General features: G+C 37.5%; 1 protein-coding gene across 4 annotated transcripts in view; it reads left to right on the top strand.

Annotated features, from left to right (window-relative positions):
* The window catches only part of psd3l (pleckstrin and Sec7 domain containing 3, like), a 113591-nt gene extending 90249 nt beyond the window's left edge, over nucleotides 1–23342 (top strand). For all 4 annotated transcript variants that reach the window (XM_079410169.1, XM_079410170.1, XM_079410171.1 and 1 more), the window contains 6 exons: nucleotides 7227–7417; nucleotides 12064–12134; nucleotides 15745–15902; nucleotides 16109–16253; nucleotides 17255–17398; nucleotides 19992–23342. In XM_079410169.1, coding sequence (XP_079266295.1) covers nucleotides 7227–7417; nucleotides 12064–12134; nucleotides 15745–15902; nucleotides 16109–16253; nucleotides 17255–17398; nucleotides 19992–20192 — 910 coding nt within the window. In that variant the 3' untranslated portion in view covers nucleotides 20193–23342. The remainder of the gene's footprint in view (nucleotides 1–7226; nucleotides 7418–12063; nucleotides 12135–15744; nucleotides 15903–16108; nucleotides 16254–17254; nucleotides 17399–19991) is intronic.
* Nucleotides 23343–25425: the final 2083 nt, after the last annotated feature.

Here is a 25425-nt window from a genome sequence, read left to right as displayed (position 1 = left end):
CATGAAATAACACTTGTATCGTCTGTTCCAATCTGCATTTTAACTGTTTGTCATCAGTTTTGATCTAGCTGTGGTTGGATATGCCAAGTATCGCTCTGTGTCTGTTGTGCAAAAGTCTGCAGCCCTGTTTTATGAGACGTTTTATTTAAATTTGGAAAAGTGCAATCAGTTAACATTAATGGCAGTCGTTTTCTTAAAGTCATATGCATACAGAAACAGTCATTTATAGCTAGCTCTGTTTATTTCTCATCTTGCTGAAATACTCTGCCTCCATCATCATTTATCTGGGTTTTTATAGGGTTTTGTGGAGACTGAATGCTATATATAGAGAGGGAGAATGAAATGGTCTGCTGAAATGAGGGTGAAATTAATTGTTTTCTGATTTGAAATATGTCTGATTGATTTTGGGGTAGGTAAATCTCATCTGCCTGTTAATGGTGTGATTCAGCTTGAGTAAGTGGATGGGAACTTCTAAAAGGGTCATTTACTGTATAAACCGAGACAAGAGACACTGCTGTGAGCCTGTCTGCCAGTTCTGACTAACTTGACTTGTTGCCTATTTCAGTATTTATTCATGTTTTTTTTTAATAGCTTGTGTGATCCTTCTTTACATAAAGGGAGTCCTGACACTAGACTAATGTCACAAAGCAAATAGTGGTCTCAAGCTTCAAACATATTACAGCAAGCCGAGGTAAATGGCTGCTATTAGGATTGTTAGTTTCCTAGCAACGTTCGTTCTTTTCCATGACTGACAGAAGCTCCAACCTTCCGGACAGAGTCTGGCGGAGTGTTTGCATTTCAGAAAACATAGCAGTGCAACTGTAATCTTTGACCAAAACCTATCAAACATCTCCTCAGCTGTTAATATCACACAGTATTGAAGTGTGCAGACATGAAGTTTAGTGGCATGTGTCAAGTTACAGACCCTCTTCAAATGACCCGTTAATGTTGTGACCTCTGATGGTCATTACAACTGTTCGTCTTTAATCAAACACTCTTTCCACCTGCTGTACAAAAGAAAGAGGTGTGTGTGTGTGTGTGAGGAACAGATCTAAAGTCAGCACTAATCTCTTCTGCTCACCAAGGCTGTAGATGTTTGATAAAAAAAATACAGTATAAGCAGCAATATACAGTAAAGCAGTACTGTGTTCACTGCAGCAAGCACATGCTGACTTTTGTGAATAAGGTGCTATCTATAATACAATATTGCAGTTAGTTATGTAATTTCTCACACTTTAGCGTAGGGACCAATTGTCAGGACCAATAGCATGCAGATTATTATTGGCAGTTTATTACTATTTATAAAGCACATATTAATACCTTATTCTGCATGAGTATATTCTAGATCCTTTAATCCACCACATACCTAAATGTTACAAATATAGTCAATCGATTCAAAAATTTAATCGCGTTAATCACAGTCCTGGACTGTGATTAATCACGATTAATCGCGAATTTAAAATACTAGGATTTACCTGTATATGTATTGAAATAAAGGAATGCATGACAGACTATTTTAAGGAAACAGAACCTTTCACATCTCCGCCAGGTATGAGACATAATCCTTATTATTCTTTTGTTTTAATTCAGCAATTATCAGCCTTTATACTGGCAATAAAACGTTTACCAAGCCACATCGCTTCAATCCCAGTACATGTTTACCCAACTATTATCAAAAGTATTTCTAAATAAATACAACAAAACATTTTCATTGCCATGTGTCAAGTTACAGACCCTCTTACATGAAGTGTTATGATAGAATGCATTATAATATGAAGAAGAATTGGGCCTGTTCTGCAGGTGCATTAGAGCTAACATTAGCATCATGCTACAGAAGACAATTTATGAGATAAATAGTGCACTTTTACTCAGAACTCACTTTAAACCACCATCGAGTGTTTGTAATAACTTCCTTTTGCGATCACATGTGTATACTTTGGACGGCTGCGGTACATTATAAAAGTAGGCCAAAAAACCGCAACCCAAGGCTCTGTAATTTTTCCCGCGACTGTATTTTCAAAATAACCCAATTGTGCAGTGAAACCGTGACCCTGGCAACACTGGTTCGCTGTACCCTTATCACATGAGTATACATATCTCTCGCGCACTGTCGGTCTCTCTCTCTCTCTCTCTCTGACACACTCGCTCTCTCGCGCCTCATAATCACCTTTATTTATATAGCGCTTTTAACAATACAGATTGTGTCAAAGCACTTAACAGTATCAAATTGGAGGATAGAGGGTCAGTAATGTATAATAATAAGATTAAACTGTCAATTTTCAGTTAAAGGCATTTCATTATTGAATTCAGAGATGTCATTGTCTAGCTCAGTTTAGTTAACAGAGTTTTGGTTTCCAAAAATAATAAATGGCAAGGAAACCAAAACAGTGGTAAGGAACCAAAACTCCCTCTGTGACAAAATGGAGAAAAAAACTTTGGGTGAAACTTGGCTCAGTCGGGGGCCAGTTCTCCTCTGGTCAGGATATTATTGTTTATTTATTGTTTACTTATTGTTTTAATAAAAAATTTAAATGTATATTTCTATTTTTATATTGTTGCAATTTCTAACAATAATAGGATTATGTAGTTAGGTATTTTATTATTGTGACGAGTCTGCTGCCTCCCCCCTAATATCATCACCACCCCGTACCTTTTTCGCCGCCCTTCACCAGGCTCCCGACGGGAGTGGGTGTGTGAGAGAGGAGGGGCGCTGAAACAGCTGATGTGAATAGAGCCTCATCACCGCTGCCGTTTAAATGCCGAGCGCGCCTCTCCTCGAGAGACCGGTCTCTTCCGGTTTCTTCGTGGGTCCAGGAAGGGAGCGTTGAGGGAAATACCCGCCGCCGCCAGAGACGCGAGCCGCCGGACCCGCAGTCCGGTTGATACCGCACACGTGGTACGGCTGTCGGGCCAGGATGCCGGGCCGTGGAATCCCGTCGAGCTTCGGAGGATTAGGAGGTAGACGAAGCCGCTACAGAAGCCGTCGTCCCCCGCGCCCCGGACCTCCAGACGGGAGCGCGTGCGGCCACTGGACTCCGCCCCTTTCCTGGACCCTTCCTTCTCGAACACTGCCCCTCCTTCACGATCCCCGCAGCTAGACAAGGACACCAGATTCCCTGTTTATTTTGGACACTTTTTCCCCTTGGACACTTATTTTGATATTTTTGTTTAATAAAAACCTCTCTGAGGCCTGACGCCACGCCCACTGTGTCTGTCGTTTGCTCCTCCCGCCACATTATATTTTTAGTTATTGTCACAAATCCGGTTCGTGGTCTTTTGTCTGAGTGCCACAAGAGGTCACCTCTCCATCATGTTGACTCTCACACCTCACATTACACTGGACTGCATTTCCCATCATCCATTGCACTGATTGCACATACACAGCTGATTCAACTAAGTACACCCAGCTGTGTCAATCACACGCTCACACATGAGAACTATCGCACACCTTACTTAAACCATGGACTTTCTTTCACAGATCACTGAGTATTGTTCTGCATTTATCACTCTCCTAGTGGTAGCTGCTTTACCAGGCCATTCTCTGTTTGTTAAGTTCCAGTATTGTCTAGCGTTTATCGCTCTCCTAGTGATAGCTACATTACGGAGCCCTTCCGTGTTTTCTAAGTCTTAGTTTAGTTTATTTTGTTTATAGCCTCGTTTTCTGATACCTGCCCGGGTATCTTGGATTAACCCTTGTCTCGCCGTTCGGACTCTGCTCATACCTCGTTTGGATTATTGCTCAGGTTATCAGACTACCCCTTTTCTCAAGCCCTCTGGGTATAGTTCGTCGATCATAGACCCACGCTTGCCCAAGGATTTCTCTGTGTCTTCCTATGCCATACTTGTTTGATGTTGTTCGACCCTGTCTGTGTTTATGACCATGTCTCTAAATAAAAGCCTTGCAAATGGATCCGCACGTCTCATCGGCTCCGGGGCTCATCCAGGTGTCCGGCCTCCGCCGATGATCAAGGCCGCAGACATCATCTCCCGGCACCGATCCACCATCTGATCCGGACACGGACTGAAAAAAGAATAAGAAAGAAACAGACAAATATTAGCGTAGATGCCATTCTTCTTATGATGTAACGAGTACATTGTGTGTTATGAGGAGTGTTCCCGGTTCCGGTTGATCTAATTAATGCAGCCTAACAATCCTTTAACGGATTTGAATAACAGAAGCGTTAGTAGTGTGTTATGTGTAAACCAGATTAAAGAAATGTGTATTTAATCTAGATTTAAACTGACAGAGTGTGTCTGCCTCCCGAACAGTGTTAGGTAGATTGTTCCAGAGTTTGGGTGCTAAATAGGAAAAGGATCTGCCGCCCGCAGTCTATTTTGATATTCTAGGTATTATTAAATGGCCAGAGTTTTGAGAACGCAGCAGACCTCGAGGACTATAATGTGATAAGAGCTCGCTCAAGTACTGAGGATCTAAGCCATTCAGGGCTTTATAAGTAATTAACAAGATTTTAAGATCTATACGATGTTTGATAGGAAGCCAGTGCAGTGTTGACAGAACCGGGCTAATATGGTCATACTTCCTGGTTCTAGTAAGGACTCTAGCTGCTGCATTTTGGACCAGCTGTAGTTTGTTGATCAAGCGTGCAGAACAACCACCCAGTAAAGCATTACAATAGTCTAACCTTGAGGTCATAAAAGCATGAATTAGTATTTCTGCATTTGACGTTGAGAGCATAGGTCGCAATTTAGATATGTTTTTGAGATGGAAAAACGCAGTTTTACAGATGCTAGAAACATGGCTTTCAAATGAAAGATTGCTATCAAACAGCACACCTAGGTTCCTAACTGATGAAGAAGAATTTACAGAGCAGCGGTCAAGTGTTAGATAGTGTTCTAGGTTATTACATGTGTGGTTTTTAGGTCCAATAATTAACACCTCTGTTTTTTCAGAATTTAGCAGTAAGAAATTAATCGACTATGCATTCCGTTAGTTTCTCAATTTGGTGTGTTTCACCGGGCCGCAAAGAAATATAGAGCTGAGTATCATCAGCATAACAGTGAAAGCTAACACCATGTCTCCTGATAATATCTCCCAAGGGTAACATGTAAAGCGTGAAAAGTAATGGCCCTAGTACTGAGCCTTGAGGTACGCCATACTGCACTTGTGATCGATATGATACCTCTTCATTCACTGCTACGAACTGATGGCGGGCAGATAAGTACGATTTGAACCATGCTAATGCACTTCCACTAATGCCAACAAAGTGTTCTAGTCTATTCAAAAGAATGTTGTGGTCGATAGTGTCAAACACAGCGCTAAGATCCAGTAGAACTAATAAAGAGATACAGCCACGATCAGATGGTAGAAGCAGGTCATTTGTAACTCTAATGAGAGCAGTCTCAGTACTATGATACGGTCTAAATCCTGACTGGAATTCCTCACAAATACTATTTTTCTCTAAGAGGGAATATAATTGTGAGGATACTACCTTTTCTAGTATCTTTGACAGAAAAGGGAGATTTGAGATCGGTCTGTAATTAACTAGATCTTTGGGGTCAAGTTGTGTTTTTTTTATGAGAGGCATAATAACAGCCAATTTGAAGGTTTTGGGGACATATCCTAATGGCAATGATGAATTAATAATAGCTAAAAGAGGATCTATGACTTCTGGAAGCAGCTCTTTTAGTAGTTTTGATGGAATAGGGTCTAACATACATGTTGTTGGTTTAGATGATTTAACAAGTTTATACAATTCTTCCTCTCCTATAGTAGAGAATGAGTGGAATTGTTCCTCAGGGGATCTATAGTGCATTATCTGATGCGATACTGTAACGGCTGCATGGTTACAATTTTATCTCTGGTAGAATCGATCTTGAAAGTAAAGTAGTTCATAAAGTCATTACTGCTGTGCTCTTGGGAAATGCCAACAACTGTTGATGCTTTATTTTTCATTAATTTAGTGACTGTATTGAATAAATACCAGGGGTTATGTTTGTTTTCTTCTAGAAGAGACGAAAAGTAATCAGATCTAGCAGTTTTTAATGCTTTTCTGTAGGATAGGGTACTTTCCCGCCAAGCTATACGAAATACCTCTAGTTTTGTTTTCCTCCAGCTGTGCTCCATTTTCCGGGCTGCTCTCTTTAGGGTGCGAGTGTGCTCATTATACCACGGAGTCGGACTGTTTTCTTTGATCTTCTTATAAGCGTAAAGGAGCAACTGTATCTAAAGTGCTAGAAAAGAGAGAGTCCATATGGGACATAGTTAATGATTACCTTCCGTGCTGCGATGACTGCAAGAAGTTTGGTCAAACCTTATCAAATGATTAATTTGCGTTAAAAAACATATTAACGCATTAAAATTTTTATATGAATCGCATGCGTTAACGTTTTAACATTGACAGCGCTAAACAAATACCTTACTAACTATTAATAAGCAGCCAATTAGGAGTTTATTGGTCAAAAGTCGTAGTTAATGGTTAGTTAATAGCGAGAATTGGACCTTAAAATAAAGTGTGACGATTTTGTAATGTATTCTGACTACATGTTGATTACTTTTAGATAAATTTTTTGAGCTATCTGACATAACAGATTTGAATATGATTGTTGTGTACCATATTGTACTTTATTTGACCCTCTAACACTTGCACTCGCTATTCTAATTCTATTTTAGTTACTTGTTTTCTTTTTATTTATTAGAAAAAATGGCCCTCTAACACTAGCGTTCTCTATTCTTTTTATATTTTTTTTAACTTGTTTTATTTTTATTATATAAAAAACCTTGCTACTGTGTTAGGCTAACTGAGACTTGTCACAGCACTCACATATTATTGCTCTTTTGTTGGTTTTGATTGCTTCTATTGTTCTCATTTGTAAGTCGCTTTGGATAAAAGCGTCTGCTAAATGACTAAATTTAAATATAAGTATATTTATTTAAAAAATGAGCAAATTAAAACAAAATATATTCTAATTACTTAAATTTTGGAATCTGATTACATAATCCAGATTACATGTACAGATTACAAATGACATTTAAGATGAAATCTTTTGATGTTTCCTGCTTTTTATTTTCACAGATGTCAGGCGGCCACGTAATAACAGATGTGCATTATGAGTCAGTGCTCAGTGTGTTTGTGTGGGGATTCCTGCAGACTCTCCCACACAGCTCAAACCTGTTCAGACTTTCACTACACATACTTCATACATTGTCAGGGCTGTGGAAGAGTTGTCATGCATGAAGGTTGATGGGATATGTGTGTGTGTTGTAGTGATGGAGATGAGCTGAAGAAGTCTCTGTCTGAGCTGGCGGATAAGAACCATCACTCTCACACTAAGAGCATCAGTCGCATCAGCAGTGGCAGTAACCCGTTCCTGGACATTGCCCATGACCCCAACGCCGCTGTCTACAAAACTGGCTTCCTGGCCCGCAAAATCCACGCTGACATGGACGGGAAGAAAAGTAAGATTTAATGAATCTATCATGTCATACAACACCTGTATACAACAAATGAATATGAGCCAGCAGCCATGCAGCACGATTTTTAAACAGGAGTGAAAAAACTGTTTAACTTTAATTTAATATTTAAAGATGAAATTATTTTTTTTTTTATTCAAACTGAAAACAAATAATAAAAAGCAGAAATCTTCAACTGAAGATTTCTTATTAGCAGGTTTTAGCAGGACTTATTCTTCTAGTTTTTAGGAAGGATTTTGATTTATTAATTCTTTGTTGTAATTAAAAGTCTTTTTCATAAGCACGTCTGAAGCATCTGGGTGTGCAGGGAATGATGGGAAAGAACATTAAATAAATGTTGTATAGTGAACGAGGATAAAGCAGGTGTGATTCAGTGCTTTGGCAAGCACACACGGTGAAAAGGGATTTTGGCCGTAGTCTCTCATATATTATGTCCACTTATTTTTCCTTCCTAATGAGGTTCTAGAGTCACTAGAAAACCTGCTGAGCTGTTGTGTCTGTTTGAAGAGATGCACCGATTACAGCTTGTCCTGCAGAAGAATCTCAAAGACTGACAGTTGATACGGTCAAAAATGATATGATAGGAAGAGTTTAAAAGGATGCTTTTAGGAACTATAAATAGTTCTGTTTTTGTGTTAAATGCACTACCATTCAAAACCATTCAAAAGTTTGGGGTCAGTAAGATATTGAAAACAATTTATTAGGGATGTAACGATTACCGGTTTGACGATAAATCATGATAAAATTCCCCGCGGTTAGTATTACCGTTTCATATTTTAATTATCATTAAAACCGTATTCGATTACCGTGATTTAAACAACTCGCGATAAATAAATACTGTCCGGCATAAAGCAGAGTTTTCAGTAACAGTCTCACGTGCGCACAGCAGCACAGTAGTTTCGTTCTGAGTGAAAATAGGGCGGAAAAGCTGGGAGGTTTTAAAAGAGTGCTAAGGGAATTATACAAATTAATATATCAATGAATTAATTATATGAATGTACCTCTGAAGGTTCGGACTGTCTTCAGAAACGATTTGATTGCATTTTGTTCTCATCTTCGCTCCATGTAATACCTAAAGGAAGTGTTCGCGGAGTTCACAGGAATCAGCTGTAATTCAGCTTTTCCGTATAAAGCGCCACCTGCTGCCAGAGAGTGGATTTACAGACACTTATTTACATTCAGTCTGTGTGCAGTTTCTGTCTGGCCAAAAAATTGACCAAATTTGCATGACCTGCTGTAAATTTTAACCGGTTGATGAAAAACAAACTTACTGTTTAAACTTAACTTAAACAATTCAGATATGCTATATAGAATTATTTATGGAGCAGATAAAATACATATAATCATTTATTAATTATCATTTTAATTTAACCCTTTTCTTTAAAGGCTGAAATGTGTGGTCTACCTTTATGTTAAACTTTTTCAAAGCTTTATTAGAACATTTACATTATTTATTTGAACATGCTATTAAACTGGTGTCAGTCAAATTGTCATTTAAAATCCAGACCTCATTGGTAATGTTATTGTTTTAGTGATTATGCAAACAAAAAGTCATTTTATTTGCTGTTTGTTGATTTTTAAGTATGAAACTTGGTGAAGTGATTTATGTTTTGGTACTTTTTGAACATCTCCAGCACATTTTAACAATACCGTGATAATACTGATAACCGTGATAATTTTGGTCACTATAATCGTGATTAGAAATTTTCATACCGTTACATCCCTACAATTTATACTTTTCAGCAAGGATGCATTAAATTGCTCAAAAGTGGCAGTAAAGACATTTATAATGTTACAATATTTATATTTCAAATGGTCTTTTTAACTTTTTAATTTATCAATAAATGTTGAAAATCATAGTTTCCACAAAAATATGAAACAGCACAGCTGTTTTCAACATTGATAATAATCAGAAACATTTCTTGAGCAGCAAATCAGGATATGATTTCTGAAGGATCATGTGATACTGAAGACTGGAGTAATGATGCTGACAATTCACAGAAATAAATTACATTATGACATATATTCGCATAGAAAACAGCTATTTGCAATTGTAATATTTCATGATAAAATAAATGCTGCCTTGGTGAGCAAAAGAGACTTCTTTCAAAAACATAAAAAATTACTGACCGCAAACTTCTGAACAGATGTTTGAATATAGCTAAAGGCCTGAGTATACTTAGTTTTTGTTAGCGTATGCTAGTGTATGCGTACAGTCGAACACGTAGCCTTTCAGAGTATACTCCCATTTGAAGTTGTGTGCGAACGCGAGCGGTCGACACATACGCTCTAGAAAGCTTCATCCATGTTCAGTGTCTGCTCTATTTGTCCCCATTAAGTCATGACTGATAACAAATATTTTTGAACTCTTTTAAACCAAAGCTGAGCTGTTTCATACCCTCTCGCTCACAAGCGCTTGTCAGTGTGACTGACTGTTGCAGTCTCCACAATTTTGTTGTCGTTGTCCGTCTCTTTAGTTTCGTTTCCTACTGTGAAACAACAGGCAGTGTTGCCACCATGTGAACAAACTGATTACTGCAAAATAACTTCATTGCGCATGTGCGACCTGAGCATACAAAGTTACAAAAATTGGGTGGTGCGCGTACAGTATGCGCGTACTGTTCTGATGATGCAATTCGCGTCACGTGCACTGTACGCTGTCTGTCGCGTACATGTAAAAAGTGAAGTATACTTTGGGTTTAACGGGGTAAAACTGAAGTGGATACCTTCCTACCCTTCACTGCTTTGTGATTTACGGTCCAGCTCTGGCAGAAGACGTGCCAGCATGAGTTTAGTAGTCTCCAATACCGGCCATGCCAGTGGTGTCTAATGAGCGTGTCCATGAGCGAATTACAGTCGGGATAAAAACAGCAGGGCTTTAGTGATCTGCTGCATCACATGCTGAGAGCATTCAGGCCAGGGTCCCAGAGGTGCCATCAGCGCACTACTGAGAACTCCGTCTGTATGGGATGTGAAGGATTTGGATGCTTCCCAAAGCTCCTATAGCACAGCCATAAATAAAGCTGTTCTACAGAGACGCTACCAAGGGAATCATTTGACAGGAGAAATGTAAGTAATGCCCTTCAGAGGTGGAACAGACTGGGGAAATGTTTAACACAACAGTATGGAACGTACAGGAACAAAGCAACAGTTCACCATTTACTAGTTTTGGGCGATATGCTCAGGTTTCATATTGTCAGCCTGTGAGATCGCCGATACATAATATTATCGTGCAAATTTATTTAATTATTTATTTACATAGTTTCATTGCCAGAAAGTAGAGCTGTCAAATGATTAATCACATTCAAAATAAACATTTTTTTACATAATATATGTGTGTTCTGTGTATATTTACTATGTATATATAAATACACACACATACAGTTAAAGGCATTTCATTATTGAGTTCAGAGATGTCATTGTCTAGCTCAGTTTAGTTTAAACAGTATCTGTGAAATCAAACTGACGATAATCGCTAGAAATCAAGTGTCCCCAGCTGAGCAAACCAGAGGAGACAGCGGCAGTTACTAATCATAATGCTTACATTTCCTCAGTTATTCAAAAAGCAGCTACAGAAAACAACCAAACAACATTGACTTCAGTCCAGCGCGAGTATATGCACTTTAAAAAAAATCCCAAGTATACTTCAGTTTTTACTACAGTAAACTGCAGTGTATTGTAGTATTATATACCCTATAGTTGTAGAAAACGTAGTGCAGTATTGAGTAAAGTAATTTGTTCATATTACTATAGTTGTTATATTACCACAGCAACTATAGAACTACCACTGCAAATTAATTCAAGTACTTTACTGTAGTATGGTTCAAAAACACTATAGTATATACCATAAATTACTATAGTATTTTGGACATGTAAAGCTCAAGGTGCGCGCCTAACTGCTCAAATACACACACAAGTGTGTGCGGCACTTGGTGGATATTCACGTAAACCCTCGTCCGTAAATTGTGTCCGTGCAGCTCTTAAAGTGACAGGGGGCTATATTCTTGCTGCTGACTGTGTGCTTAATATTAATCAAACAACTAAAGGCAAAGAGAAAATCACTGACTGCTCTTGACTGAAGGACTTTTTTTAGCTTTAACAAGAAACAAAGTTTATTTCTTACAGTGAAGACTGTATTTGATATATACAGTAATTTGATATTATTGCTATCTTTAAATAAATCACTCATATAAAGTTTTGGTAATGTGGCCCACTCGTAATCGTGATTACAATATTGACCAAAATAATAGTGATTATGATTTTTGCCATAATCGAGCAGCCCTATCATTTGCTCCCCTTCATGTCTTCGATGGAAATCAAGAGATGTTTAGGGATGCTCATGTTGTGAATGGGGACAGATGCTGCTGAGCTCCATAAAGCACTACAAACGTAATATGTGTGTTGTTACTGACTGTTAGCGGACTGGATAGCATCTTAAATTTGGGTATGTTCCTCACACAAAGCAAATGCCTTCAGAAGACATGGAAGAAGTTATGATACCTATAATGATATGTTTTTATTTGTCCTTTTTAGATTAACACTCTTGGTCACTATGAACCGTTAGCGAATGGAAAAGACTAACATGATAATTGCGGAAAATGATTTAATTATATTTTCCTTGTATTCTCTAGCACCGAGAGGGAAACGAGGCTGGAAAACCTTCTATGCTGTTCTCAAAGGCATGATCCTCTATTTGCAGAAGGTTTGTTTATTCGCTCTTTCACCCCACACACTGCTGATTAATCATTTCCCACAAACATCAATAATAATTAGATTTCTCCTCCAGGAGATTCTGATTTGAGAGGTAATCACATTCACACATTTATTTCAGGTCTGACAACCCTTTTCAGAGCCCATCAAGAAAAGAAGCGCTCCAGCTCCATTATAATAGTTTATTTATGTGCTCCGTTTGAGCTTGCATTAGTTACTTAGCTGTGCAGTCATGCGAAAGTCACAGGAATGAAATATTGGCGTGAAAGCAGGCCGTACCTGTGCATATATGTCTGTGCTGTTGACTGATTGTATCCACAGCCGCAGGTTTCCATGGCATTAGAGCTAACGATGTGCCATTTGTGCAGCAATCACACGAATGACTCTCATCAGAGGAACGGGAAATGTGCTGATGGCTTTCTCGTTCTCATTTCAAACAGACCTTTTATTTGGGAGAAAACTAATATACTCAAATGTAATGTTTTCTGACTCTTAAATGCATGTTAATTGTAATTAAAGGAATGGTGTAGCGCCACATGTATATACACAGTCCAATGTCCTAAAGTTTTACTGGGTGTGTGAATGATTTTTCAGAAAAAGGGTCTACACACCACAAACAGGGCAAAGGCTCTGCAACTGTTCGTTTATTTTGCTTCATTAGAGGCCACATAATAAAAAGTGCAGTGCCAAATATTTTCCAGATCAACTCTTCATCAGATACACACGATAACTGCTTTCTATTAGAATATATTTTAAAATGTCATTTATTTCTGTGATTTCAATGTTGCATTTTTAGCATCATTACTGCAGTCACATGATCCTTCAGATATCATTCTAATATTCTGATTTGCTGCTTAAAATCTTTTATTATCATTATTATGAAAACTGCCGAGAAGAAGTTTTTCAGGTTTCTTTGATGAATAGAACATTAATCTGAAATGGAAATCTTTTGTAACGTTATAAATGTATTTATCATCACTTTTGATCAATTTAAAGCATTCTTGCTAAATGAAAGTATTAATTTTTATAATTTCGTTCCCAAAAAAAATGTAAAATTATACTGACTCCAAGGTTTTATAGTGTATAATGTTACAAAACATTTTTATTTCAGATAAATGCTGATCTTTGGATCTATCTATTCATCAAATAATCCTGAAAAAAAGTACTCTTTAAAAGTTGTTTTAAATATTGATAATAATAATAATAATAAATGTTTCTTGAGCAGCAAATCAGTATATTAGAATGATTTATGAAGGATCATGTGACACTGAAGACTGGAGTAATGATGCTGAAAATCCAGCTTTGATTACAGAAATAAATTACACTTTAACAGATATTCACATAGAAAGCAGTTATTTTAAAAAGCAAAAATATTTCACAATATTACTGCTTTTGGTGTATTTTTGATTGAATAAACGCAGGCTTGGTGAGCATTCTTTAAAAATCTTACTGTTCAAAAACTTTTAACTGGTCGTGTATCACATGTCCATGATAACTCTACTCACAAAATCTATATAAAACATAAGCACAAAACTGTATCAAAATAATTAACAGAAAATGTTACTAGTTCTTCATTCATGGCTAAAAGATAATGACTTGAGATCGAACATCCATTATACGTTCTCTTTGTGGAAGTTTACATTCTAGATCTCCCCCTCTTAGATGTTGTGATATTTGTTCTTTAACAACAAAACTCAAGTCACATTGGCACATAAACCTCTAATCATTTATCTGATGTGATATATATGCGATTTGTCACACTACTCTTAAAAGACAAACATTTTCTATGTTTACAAGCAGCACATTTGAGACGCGCATAAAAGCCTACTTCATTGCCTATGCATCCATGCATCTTATTTTTCACAGAGTTTAAGCAAAAAAATCTCTAAAATTTTTAGTGTGAAAAATGAGGAGGATTAGCTAGGATCACTAGTCAAAATATGCCAATGCTTTCTAAAGTAATCCTCAATCTCCTGACTGTGTGCTGAATATGTTGTAGTACAGACTACAGAATAAGTCTGTCCGATCTATATGATGCATCCTACGGTATCCTGTAATTACCAAAGACCCTGATATTAATTGGATCCTAGTATCAAGGAGGGATACAGAACAAGTACTTTAAACGTGATCGAGTTAAATATACAACAGAACCCTCCAGCGTATTCCTAGAACCCCTGAAAATACAAAACATCATCCACATATCTTTTCCACATTTTCCAATAATGTTGTTTGCAAAAGGATTATTATTATTCGAAATATATCTCTCCTTCAAATAACCCATAAACAATCAGGCATAATCAGGGGGAAATGTTGAGCCCGTGACAGCAGCTTGTTTGTGGAGATAATACTCATCCTCAGAAAAAAATATATATTTTTTCTCCAAAAGCAATGACAACATATCAATAATAAATTCTGAAAATTATACTGAAAAGTACTTTGACATGTGCTTTAGTATCTTAGTCTCCATATAAAACAAAAGATTGTTAAATAATAATGGTTTATAATGCACTTTAAAGTAAAACATTTATTTTAGAATTTTTTTAGAAAGTCATGAAAGTATACTTGAGGCCTTTTATTGTCTTAATTAATGTTTTCCACCAATGATTCACACTCAAAATATGGATATAGGCTGTCAAGAAAACATTTTCTACAATTAAGCACATTTCTTTTTTCCACCAGCCTATATCCGTGCTGTGAGTGTGATTCATTGGTGGAAAAGGAGAAAACACAACATTTGAAGATTAAATTGACTGATAGCATTATCTGTTTATTTATTTTTCAAAATACCTACAGATATCACAATAATATTGTTATTGTAAATTATTTTGGCCACAATAAATGCGTATTGAAAATTTGAGCCTCCAAAATTTTGAGTTCCTGTTCAGTGATTGATATGTTTAATCAGGGTGAGTCTGAGAGCTTCAAGAAGCACCACTACAGTCATATATTGCTCACTCAAATACACAATTAACAGACTCAACCTGGGGGTGTTTGGCATTCACACACATTCTAATTCAATGCAATGATACAAATATCAATAATAAACATCACATCGTTCTATTGTGTTGACTCTGCAAAAGGCACCAAGTTTTGAGATTACATTACATTTAGACTCTTTTATCCAAAGCGACTTACAAATGAATAGAAGCAATCAAAATCAACAAAAGAGCAATAATATGTAAGTGCTGTGACAGGTCTTGGTTGGTCTAACGCAGTACACAAGGGTTTTTTATTACAAATTTGAAAAAACAAGTAGATGGAATAGAAAAAGAATAGGAAACTCTAGTGTTAGTGTCTTTTTTTTCTTTAAATAAAAATAAAACAAGTTAAAAGAATAGAGAATGCTCGTGTTAGAGGCTCTTTTTAAAGGTCTTTTTAAGGTTTTAGAGGATCGTGTTTTTTTGTTAAATAAAAAATAATTCGAATCGAGAGTGCTAGAGTTAGAGGCTCAGATGAAGATGGAAGAGATGTGTTCAGATTGTGTTGGTAGATGAGGTAAAATAATCTTTAGGAACAAGAATCTGAAGCAGATTTATTAAACTCCTTGGATGTCCATCCCTGTCGGTGTTCATCGTTTGTTGTGTGTGTGCTTGCTCCTGCAGGACGAGTATAAGCCGGAGAAGGCCCTGTCAGAGGACGATCTGAAGAACGCCATCAGCGTGCATCATGCTCTCGCCATCAAGGCGATGGACTACGAGAAGAAGCCCAATGTCCTCAAACTCAAGACTGCTGACTGGAGAGTGTTCCTCTTCCAGGCCCAGTAAGAGACAGCTGCAGAGACCTTCCCTGAACTCCAAGTCTAATTTCATGCTTCAGTTCAAGCTCAATTAAAGCTCGTTTATCTCTTCCATTGGTCTGCCCGCAGACCTTTTATTTCTTTGTAAGGATGACTGGTCTCATCCTGTGAGTTAGCACGACTGTAGCGTGGCCTTCTTCATATGAACATGTGCCGTCTCTTCTCTGTAGGAGCCCTGAGGAAATGGAGTCCTGGATTAGAATAATCAACTCGGTGGCGGCCATGTTTTCCGCCCCATCCTTCCCTGCTGCCATCGGCTCGCAGAAGAAATTCAGCCGCCCGCTGCTGCCGGCGACCACCACCCGCATGTCTCAGGTGCGTCTGAAGAGTCCAGTCAAATCCTGTTGTCCATCTGAAGCTAGGGCTGGGCGATAAGGCAAAACATTTTAATCTTGATTTTTTTTTTTTTTTTTTTACTAGTCAGCTTGAAAATGTAACTACAACACGATTGAAGTAACTTTTTCTTTATTAACCCTCTAGTTTAGATCCCTGCACAGGCCTCAAATTTAAGCCCTAGCCCGGCCCGTGTCCGACCCGAGCCCGTCAGGCTGGGCTGAGATGCAGGGCTGTACTCTAGTTAAGGAAATTCTATTCCAAGTGCACCACACATGAAGTTGTCAACATGATGTAAATGTTAAACAAATCACTTGTTAAATGGCTTTGCAGAAAAGATGCGTGAACTACAACTACATGTACAAATTTGTCTTTTACATATTATGTGTTCAGAAATAATACGAGGAAAATGCTTTTAAAAAATCTAATTCAAAAAGACTGAAGGTATAACAGCGGTAGACTATTATTAATTGTAAATGTTCTGTAAAAACAACAGCAGCTTTCAGTCTGTCACCATGATTCAAACATGAAATATCAGACATACAGTAGTAGTTACAGGTTTTTTATTCACTTGCGCTGCTTTTCCATTGTTTTTCTATGTAAACATGGACCCGTGTGACTCATGCATGAAACAGCAGTCTAAAAACGTGGCGCTCAAGTTAAAGAAGTTCACTCCCATCTTCTTGCATGTTTTTCGTATTCCACTGCCGCGTCGCATCTTTGTCAACACAAAAGCACATTCTGTGTGAATGGTGTCTAGCGATATGAGTGCGTCACTCGTGAGCGGTTAGTCACGTGCGCAGACATGCGGTTGGATCGGTCTTTTCTCTTTACTGTTATCATTGGCATATTGTCAAAGTGTCTAATTCTAATGTTTGGTAATATTTCTATTCAAAATCGCGATTCCTCGATTTCAAAATCGCCCAGCCCTATCTGAAGCCTTTGACGACTGCTGGTCATTTGATGTGGCTGTTGTGTTACAGGAAGAGCAGCTCAAGTCCCACGAGGCCAAGCTGAAGCACGTCTCTACAGAATTAGCCGAGCACAGATCCTACCCTCCAGATAAGAAGGTCAAAGCCAAAGAGATTGATGAGTACCGCTTGAAGGAGCACTACCTGGAATTTGAGGTAGATGATGTTGCCTTTGATGATGCAAGAGACATAATTAAGCAGATTGTTTGCTCAGGTTTAGGCTGTATTTTCCCCCCTGACCCACACAGGGAGCCGTTTGATGTTCCTCATCTAGACAGTCAGGGATGAACTTGTTTTATTTTCTGGCTTTGATTGATGGTTAAGGTCAGAGGAAGGGAATAAAACAGCACTCTTATCACACATACTTTTGCTTCAGCATTAAATGATGCTTTGTAAATGCTTGTTCTCATCTTTAATGAATTCAGACATAAGCAGGATTAATGCATATCTAATATGTAATATAGGAACTTTTAGTGCTCTCCACAAATACAAACGAGTACAAGTGGTGTCCCAGTAATTTAAGTACACTCAATAGTGTATATAATTAATATAGTGGTTTGATTATTGAATTGACAACATGCACATTAAAAAAAACAAAACAATGAATTTTATTTTGGGCTTAAACTTTTAAATAATCTAAAAACAAAATTATCTTTAAATCCCTTTTCCAAGTTTTAGCTCAAACATTTCTCAGTTTTTACACAATTTTGTATAAAAAATGATCTAACAGAAATGTATGGGAAATGGGTTAATCTGTTTTGTTTTTTATTGGAGGAGCAATGTGTGTGATAAATACAATACCGAGAAACTAATGAAGAAACTAGACTTTCACATTCAGATTTATGTTATTTACTCTGTTATGGTTAATCCAGTGAAATTATTATCTTAGTTTAGTTCTGTTGGACAGCACCATCATAATGTGTAATTCTGATAAACTCACTGATATTTCAGTGTATTAACCCTTTCTAATGAACTGTAGCTTCTACATAACACACATCCACTCTGATGCACTTTCAGCTACAGTTAATAAAACAAACACCTTTGTGGATAAGAAAAGCTTTTAAAGCCCTTTGGCCTGACAAACATGATCAATATTCCAGTTAGAGTGTTTTAGAGCCTCCTGTATGTGGATCTTTAAAGCTATTTGCTAAAAATTTACTCACCCTCAGCTCATCCAAGATCAGGATGAGTTTGTTTCTTCATCAGGTTTGTAGAAATGTGTCTCTGCATCAGTGTCTCAGCAATGGATGCTCTGCAGTGAATGGGTGCCGTCAGAATGAGAGTCCAAACAGCTGATAAACACATCACAATAATCCACACCACTCCAGTCCATCAGTTAACATCTGGAGTCAAGTCAGCTTTATTTATATAGCGCTTTTAACAATACAGATTGTGTCAAAGCACTTAACAGTATCAAACTGGAGGATAGAGTGTCAGTAATGTATAATAATTTTCAGTTAAAGGCATTATTGAGTTCAGAGATGTCATTGTCTCAGTTTAGTTTAAATAGTATCTGTGAAATCAAGCTGACGATAATCACTAGAGATTAAGTGTCTTGAGAAGACAAAAGCTGTATGTTTGTAAGAAACAAACCCATTAAGATGATTTTTAACTAAAAATATGAGTCTTCTATGCATAATATTGCTTTCTCTGGGTAAAGAAACAAACTCATCTACATCTTAGATCTTCATCTACGGGTGACGGTGATCTTTTAGATGAACTTTCAGATCTCTCCTTTAAACTGTCTTCAGAAATCAATTCCATAATCAGCATAATGTGACAATATGAGATTTATTTCATCTTATATTGAACACTCTTGTGAGTGCATTTATATAGTATTCAGATATTAGCTCTGTAGCTCACTTAGGCAACATCTTTAGTCGTCATGGATGTACACCCGACACAAGGGCTGTTCAAAAAAGGAGGCTTTGGCCAAATCCTTAATATCCAGCATCATAAATATCCTTCCTAGATAAGTCAGTCTCAGAATGAACTTCAGCAAGATCAGTAAAATGGTGGACACAGAGAAAAATTATAATGCATTATAAATAGATTTTATTCAGTACTGAAAATTATGAACAAAGAATAGTCCCATAGAATTGAAAATGTGTGTTTTTGCTTACTAGTGTGTGGAGTCATTACAGTAGCTTTGAGTGGGGTTTTTTGCACTTCACCTGAGAATGCTTTGTGTACTTCAAGGCAAGACACCACAGGTCAATAGGGTTAAAAAGGGTTAAGAGATTTGTTTTGTATTACAAGTTATCTAAAAAATGCTGATTAAGCATTATTAAATAAAATATGCACTTATTTGGATACATTTCCAGAACAGAAATCTGAAACTGGATGCAACCAAGTTCAAAAATCTTATTTTGTTTTGTTAAATACTAGAGTTAAAGGTGTTTAGAGAGTGGAGAGGCGATATACTGTATGTGACCAAACCCTCAGAGTATAGATGGGAATAAAACTGAAAGGTGTAGTGTATGTAAGTGCTGCTGAAGATCAGTACGTATATAATTAAAATCAACAGATGCAAATAAACTAAACACTTAAATGTGTATTGTGGATGTTTTTCGGGGTGTATTTTTCCATGTCCAAAATCTAATTTTGCCTTAAATGAGCCGCTCACAAGGTGCCGTTGGCTTAAGATGCTGCTTTGAGAGTACAGTAAGAGCGAGGGCTGTGAGCAGAGCTATTGTTAGCTGATGACATTATAATGGAGTCTAATGGATTTTCTGAATTCTTTCTGAAGGAGAGCCGTTACGAGATGTACGTCAATCTCCTGAAAGAGGGTGTGAAAGAGCTCTTGACGGCCCGGGACGGTGACGCGGCGCTGAAGAAGTCTCAGTCCAGCCCATCTCTCAACCAGGAGTCCCAGCCGGCCGCCGCCAAAGTGAAGCGCAACACATCCGAGCGGAAGGACTACCGGCCCGAAACACCCAAGGTCACATAGGCAGTGTCCTGCTTCCTGCCAGAGAGCCATTGTATATCACGCGTGACTGTATTTTGATGTAATTTATTTATCTGCCGACAGTTGTATCAGAAAACATTTGTGTAAAATGTAAATTGATCAATTGGTTGGAAGTTGTAAATCTCTAGGTCTCCCTTGACCAGCCGGTGCTTGTGGAGCAAATAGTGTGGTTTTCTTTTTTTATTCATTAGCGTGTAAAGATCTTGTGCTTGCACTTTATTTTACAGTACGCACGTTTGTGGAAATGTCTGAGTAATGTTAGGTAACTACATGGGTTAAGGTTAGGTTTAGGGTTAGATTCCGTGTTAAAGGGTTAGTTCACCCAAAAATGACAATTCTGTCATTAATTACTCAGCCTCATGTCGTTCGTTCAACTTCAGAAAACAAATTAAGATATTTTTGATGCATTTTAGATATTCTCCAAAATGGCGCGGTAGGGTGACGTGGAGGAGATGAACTGTTGAATAAAGTCGTTATTTTTGTTTTCCTTGCGCACAAAAAGTATTCTCGTACTTCGTAAATTTATGGTTGATCCCCTGATGTCACATGGATTGTTTTACCGATCTCCTTGCTACGTTTCTGAGCCTTGATCATGTAAATTACATCGCTGTCTATGGAGGGTCAGAGAGCTCTCAGATCTCATCAAAAACATCTTAATTTGTGATCCGAAGATGAACGAAGGTCTTACGGGTTTGGAACGACATGAGGGTGAGTGATTAATGACAGAATTTTCATTTCATTTTTGTGTTACACTCTTAAAAATAAATGTTATTTTTTGGCATCAATGGTTCTATGAAGGACCTTGAACATCCATGGAACCTTTCAAATGCAGAAAAGGTTCTTTAGGTTTTAAAAATGTTCTTCAAAATGGTTCTTTTAGGAACTGTTCACTGAAAGGTCCTTTGGGGAACCAAATGTGGTTCTTCTCAGCCATCACTGGCAAAAACCTGTATTTTTAAGAGTGTGTTACTATAGTAAGAGGACTGTAAAATAAAGTGCCGCTGTATTCGTTCTGAGAACATGACCGTCTCTTGATTGTGCTGTTCCCCTAATTTGCTTTTCCTTCAAGAGGAAACGTCCACTTACATATGCTAGGCAGTAGATATAGTCTCACTCGGAGCGTTAACTCTTTATTTTAATAGATGAATAAACGGCGGATCTGATCTGACAGCAGAGAGAGGGGTCATTTTTAGGATCCTTCGGGATTTCAGTGCATGGATATGATGCAGGATCTATCACGATACCTTTCGTTTTCCATGTACTAACCACCTCCTAACAAACCACCGAATTCTCAGTGTAATATCTACTCACACGCGTGTGTTAATGCATCGTACCAGCATGTCGCAGCAATGGACCGAAACTCTAAATAGATTATTTTCTAATGATGATTTCGAGGTACTTGCTGAGTTACGGCATTTCAGACTGCAGGATTAGATGAAGTCATTGGCTGCGCAGTTTGTGCCATTTATTTTTTTATCTGTTTGTTGAAGTAAAGAGTGCTTTTTCAGTAGTGTAAATGCCAATGCTCCTTTTGTGTATTTTATATACTTCTATATTTGAATTTTTAATTCTGAGTTCAGAACATTATTGTTGTAAAGATGACAGTAGTATTTCTAGTGCACTTTATTAGTTCTTTTGACTCTTTTAGAGAGCTTTATAAAGGGTAGTGATATGTTACTTCATTATACAGGTTTTTCAAGCGTAACCAAATCTGTGGTTGATTTTATTGAAGGTACACAGCCGAAGGTACATTTTCACTCGTGTAAAGTCGTGTTAGTTTGTCTGTGCCATGTCATGTTTAGGTTGTTCGAATACAGAGGTTTCTAGAGGAATTGAGAGCGTTTCAGATGCTGACTTTGAATCTAAGATGTCATTTTCATTACAGAATAAAATCCCGACGTGAACACTATATGAACATTGCACACCAACAAAGCCAGATCTATTTACTTATTTGAAGGTTTAAAAGGAATCTATATGAAAAGCTTTTCACATTTACAGATATTAGTGCATTATGACATTTTGTTTACTTGAAATATATATTTAGGGACACTTTATTTTGTTAGAATTTGACAAATAGAAAGAATTTGATCATATCTGCATTGTATTTTTTGTCATTGTTTTTCATGTATTTTTTTCTGGCTGTGAAATCGCAGGACGTATTATTTCTCTTGTCCAGTTCTGAACACAGAAGCACTTATATAATGTATATTTTTATTTATTTGTTGCTACTTTTAGAACAAAAGCTGCATTACTTTTCAGCAGCATATAAAGTACACACTTAGTAATGAGTACTATAAAACTGTCATCAGTATGAATGGTAATATGAAGAGATGGACTCTTCCTTTATGTGCTTTTATGTTTCATGTTTGATGTTCGCCGCTTTTCCAGACCAAATAGTTTCCTGTGACATGTAACTCTGGCACTAACCCTTTAACAGCGCACGTCCTACACAGACTGAGTACTTTAAAATAGTAATTACAGTTGTTATTATTTTACAGAAAATGATAGAAGAAAAAAAAGTCAGAAGAAGTGTATACGTAAAAGATATGGGCATGCAAGTGCACTTTAGGGTTTCGAGATAAAAACAACAGCTCTAATGAAAAATCATTCAAAAGCGAGGCTTGCATAATTACAAGCAGTTACGAGGTTTGAAATGTATTTCTAATATTTCGACTGGAACACTCACTTTGTTTGTGAATCTCCTCTGAGTGCAGACTGCTCATGTGATGTATGCCACGACTCGACTGAACTTGATTGTAAACATAACGACTTGTCAGTTTTTCCTCCAGCCTTGTCATCTTTGTGCGTTTGCTTTGACAAACCCTGTAAGGTATTATCTCCTCTCAAAATGCAATTGTGTGAGTACTGAAGGAGAGCAGCTGGTTTTAATGCGCCTTAGCCATCATTGGACCGTTTGGTGTCCAAACTCAGATCTGGTGAATACCTTTTTTAGCTGTGATCCTGTACTACTCCTTTAAATCTGTAAATGTTGTTAAATATGCCTGTTGCCCTGTGTTCAGAAGACTGGATGTGTTGGTTGTGATCTCTTGGCATGAGCGTGTCTTACGCCTGCCCGCAAAGATCAGGGACACAATGCTGGCTTCAGTGAATAAAATACTGTATTTAATCGTTCATTGCATCTGCTCTCATTTTTAATCCACACATCTTCCTAAAGCAGCTCAAAAAGAGCGTTCTGAGTCCCATCGCTGAAATGGTTAATGTATGAATCAAACAGCCAAACACCTAAAAAATGGATCACGTACTATATGCTGTTCTTGCCTTAATCAGTGTTAGCTATTATAGGAATATTTATTCAAATCAGCTGAATCAGTGCAGAACTTATTATAAACAAAATTCCTCAACCAAAAGCCAACATATTGTAAGCCAACACATGCTGAATTACCAGGTGTTGTTTATATGTTTGCATGAAAAGCTTGACATGTACTAGCAACTATATAATGCTATTCTGATCATGACGGCACTGGCACAGCAACTGTTGAGTACTTGTCATTCATAATGTTTTCATCTTGTGTGGAGATGCAGGGACACGGAGAAAACACATGGAAGGTCTGAGGTGAAATCAATGGTTTTCTTTTCAAATTGGAGCTTTTACATGACAGCAATTCAGACGTAGCCTTTGTAATATCCAATTTCCAATATCGATAAACTGCAACAGTACCATTTAGTCAAATAGTCTTGCTCATCCCTGCTTCAGAAACCTGTAAGAACACAGTTTATATATATTCAACTCAAATGGCATGATCTCTTAAGCTACTTTTCTGCAAGAAATTCTGAAGTAAGTTCATGATTTCTGTGGACAACATAAAAAAAAAAAGTATTTTGCCTTCAAATAAGACAATGGCACCTTTTGGAGAGCCAACTTTTACAGCACGTGAACAGCTGTGATCAGTAAACACTGCAACCAGAAAAAAAGTGTTCCTGCGGTAGCTTCACTTCCACTGGAAATGAATGTAATAGAGCCTGATTGCTGCTAATGAAAGCCATGAGGCTGATTACACACCACTCTTTGGATGGAGAAGGTCACATTTGTATACATGAAAGTCAAGCAACATCACCTCCTGACAACTAGTGTTTTGGCAAAGTAGAGTCGCAAACAATCACATAGACAGAGGCTACTGGGTCTGAACAATAGACATTTGTTCAGGATTTTGATGAAAAACAGGACTTGCATGGCCATGTGGCTGAGAAATAAGGAACAAAAAAGCAGCAGATCCTCTACGTGTACATTAAGAGAATGATATAAGCTGCTGTACACAACTTTGCATGCATACCGAAATGTTCAGCCGTTTGGCATCATGTTTGGAGCAAAACCTGCCGGGTTACTTCGGAAGTGTTTGAGGATGTAGAGAATGTAAAAGTTAAGACACAGGTCTAATGTAATGTGTAATGTTGATATTTCATGCACCTATTGTATATGGATTGATGTTTCTTTTTTTCTTCCTTTTTTTTTAAATATCTTTTTCTGCCTAAACGGTTTACATTTTTTCAGTAGTTTGCCCAACACTGGGGACTGAGAGGGTAGAAGAAGAAGAGAGAGAATAGGAGAACAGATAAAGAAAGAGAGGAAATATCAGGAGGTAGAAAGATATGGGAGACAAATTACTCTTGTTATGAACTTTATGATAAATGTATTCTTTAACACCCAGTTGCACAATGTTTTTTTTTTTTTTTTTTTTTTTTTATATAAACATTTTTCAGGTTATTGGACCTTTTGTGTCACAAATACTAGGATTTGTGAATTACTGTACCTGAAAGTACATAAAAAAAAACATTTAAATCAAATGTCGTCTCACCTTGTCAAACACAGTTTCATATTGAGCATTATTGCTGAAATGTGGTCATCAGTCATCCCATCAATCCAGTCGTTCAGTTCTGGTGTTCTGGGACATTTCCAGTTGCGTAAAATCATCCCGGCAGCCTTAAATGACCTACAACCTATCTGAAAATAAATGCATTTTTTGCTGTGTTGGGTAGCACTGATTTATCTCCAAGAAGGCATAATAATGTACTGATACGCATGTAATGACTTTTCCTGTAATGTTTTTACCTCCAGCCAATCTTCATCACAAATATCAGTTCCCAAATTCTTCTGCCATATGGTTTCCAGATTGTGGAAGTGTCTGAAATTACACGGTGCATTGATTTGTAACACACAGAAGCAGTCTGAGCTTCACATGGCAGCAGTAGATAAGCA

Source organism: Barbus barbus (genome assembly GCF_936440315.1).
Source record: "Barbus barbus genome assembly, chromosome: 47".
Taxonomy (NCBI): domain Eukaryota; kingdom Metazoa; phylum Chordata; class Actinopteri; order Cypriniformes; family Cyprinidae; genus Barbus; species Barbus barbus.
The sequence above is the reverse complement of the archived record's forward strand: the minus strand, read 5'-3'. Positions and strand labels throughout refer to the sequence as shown.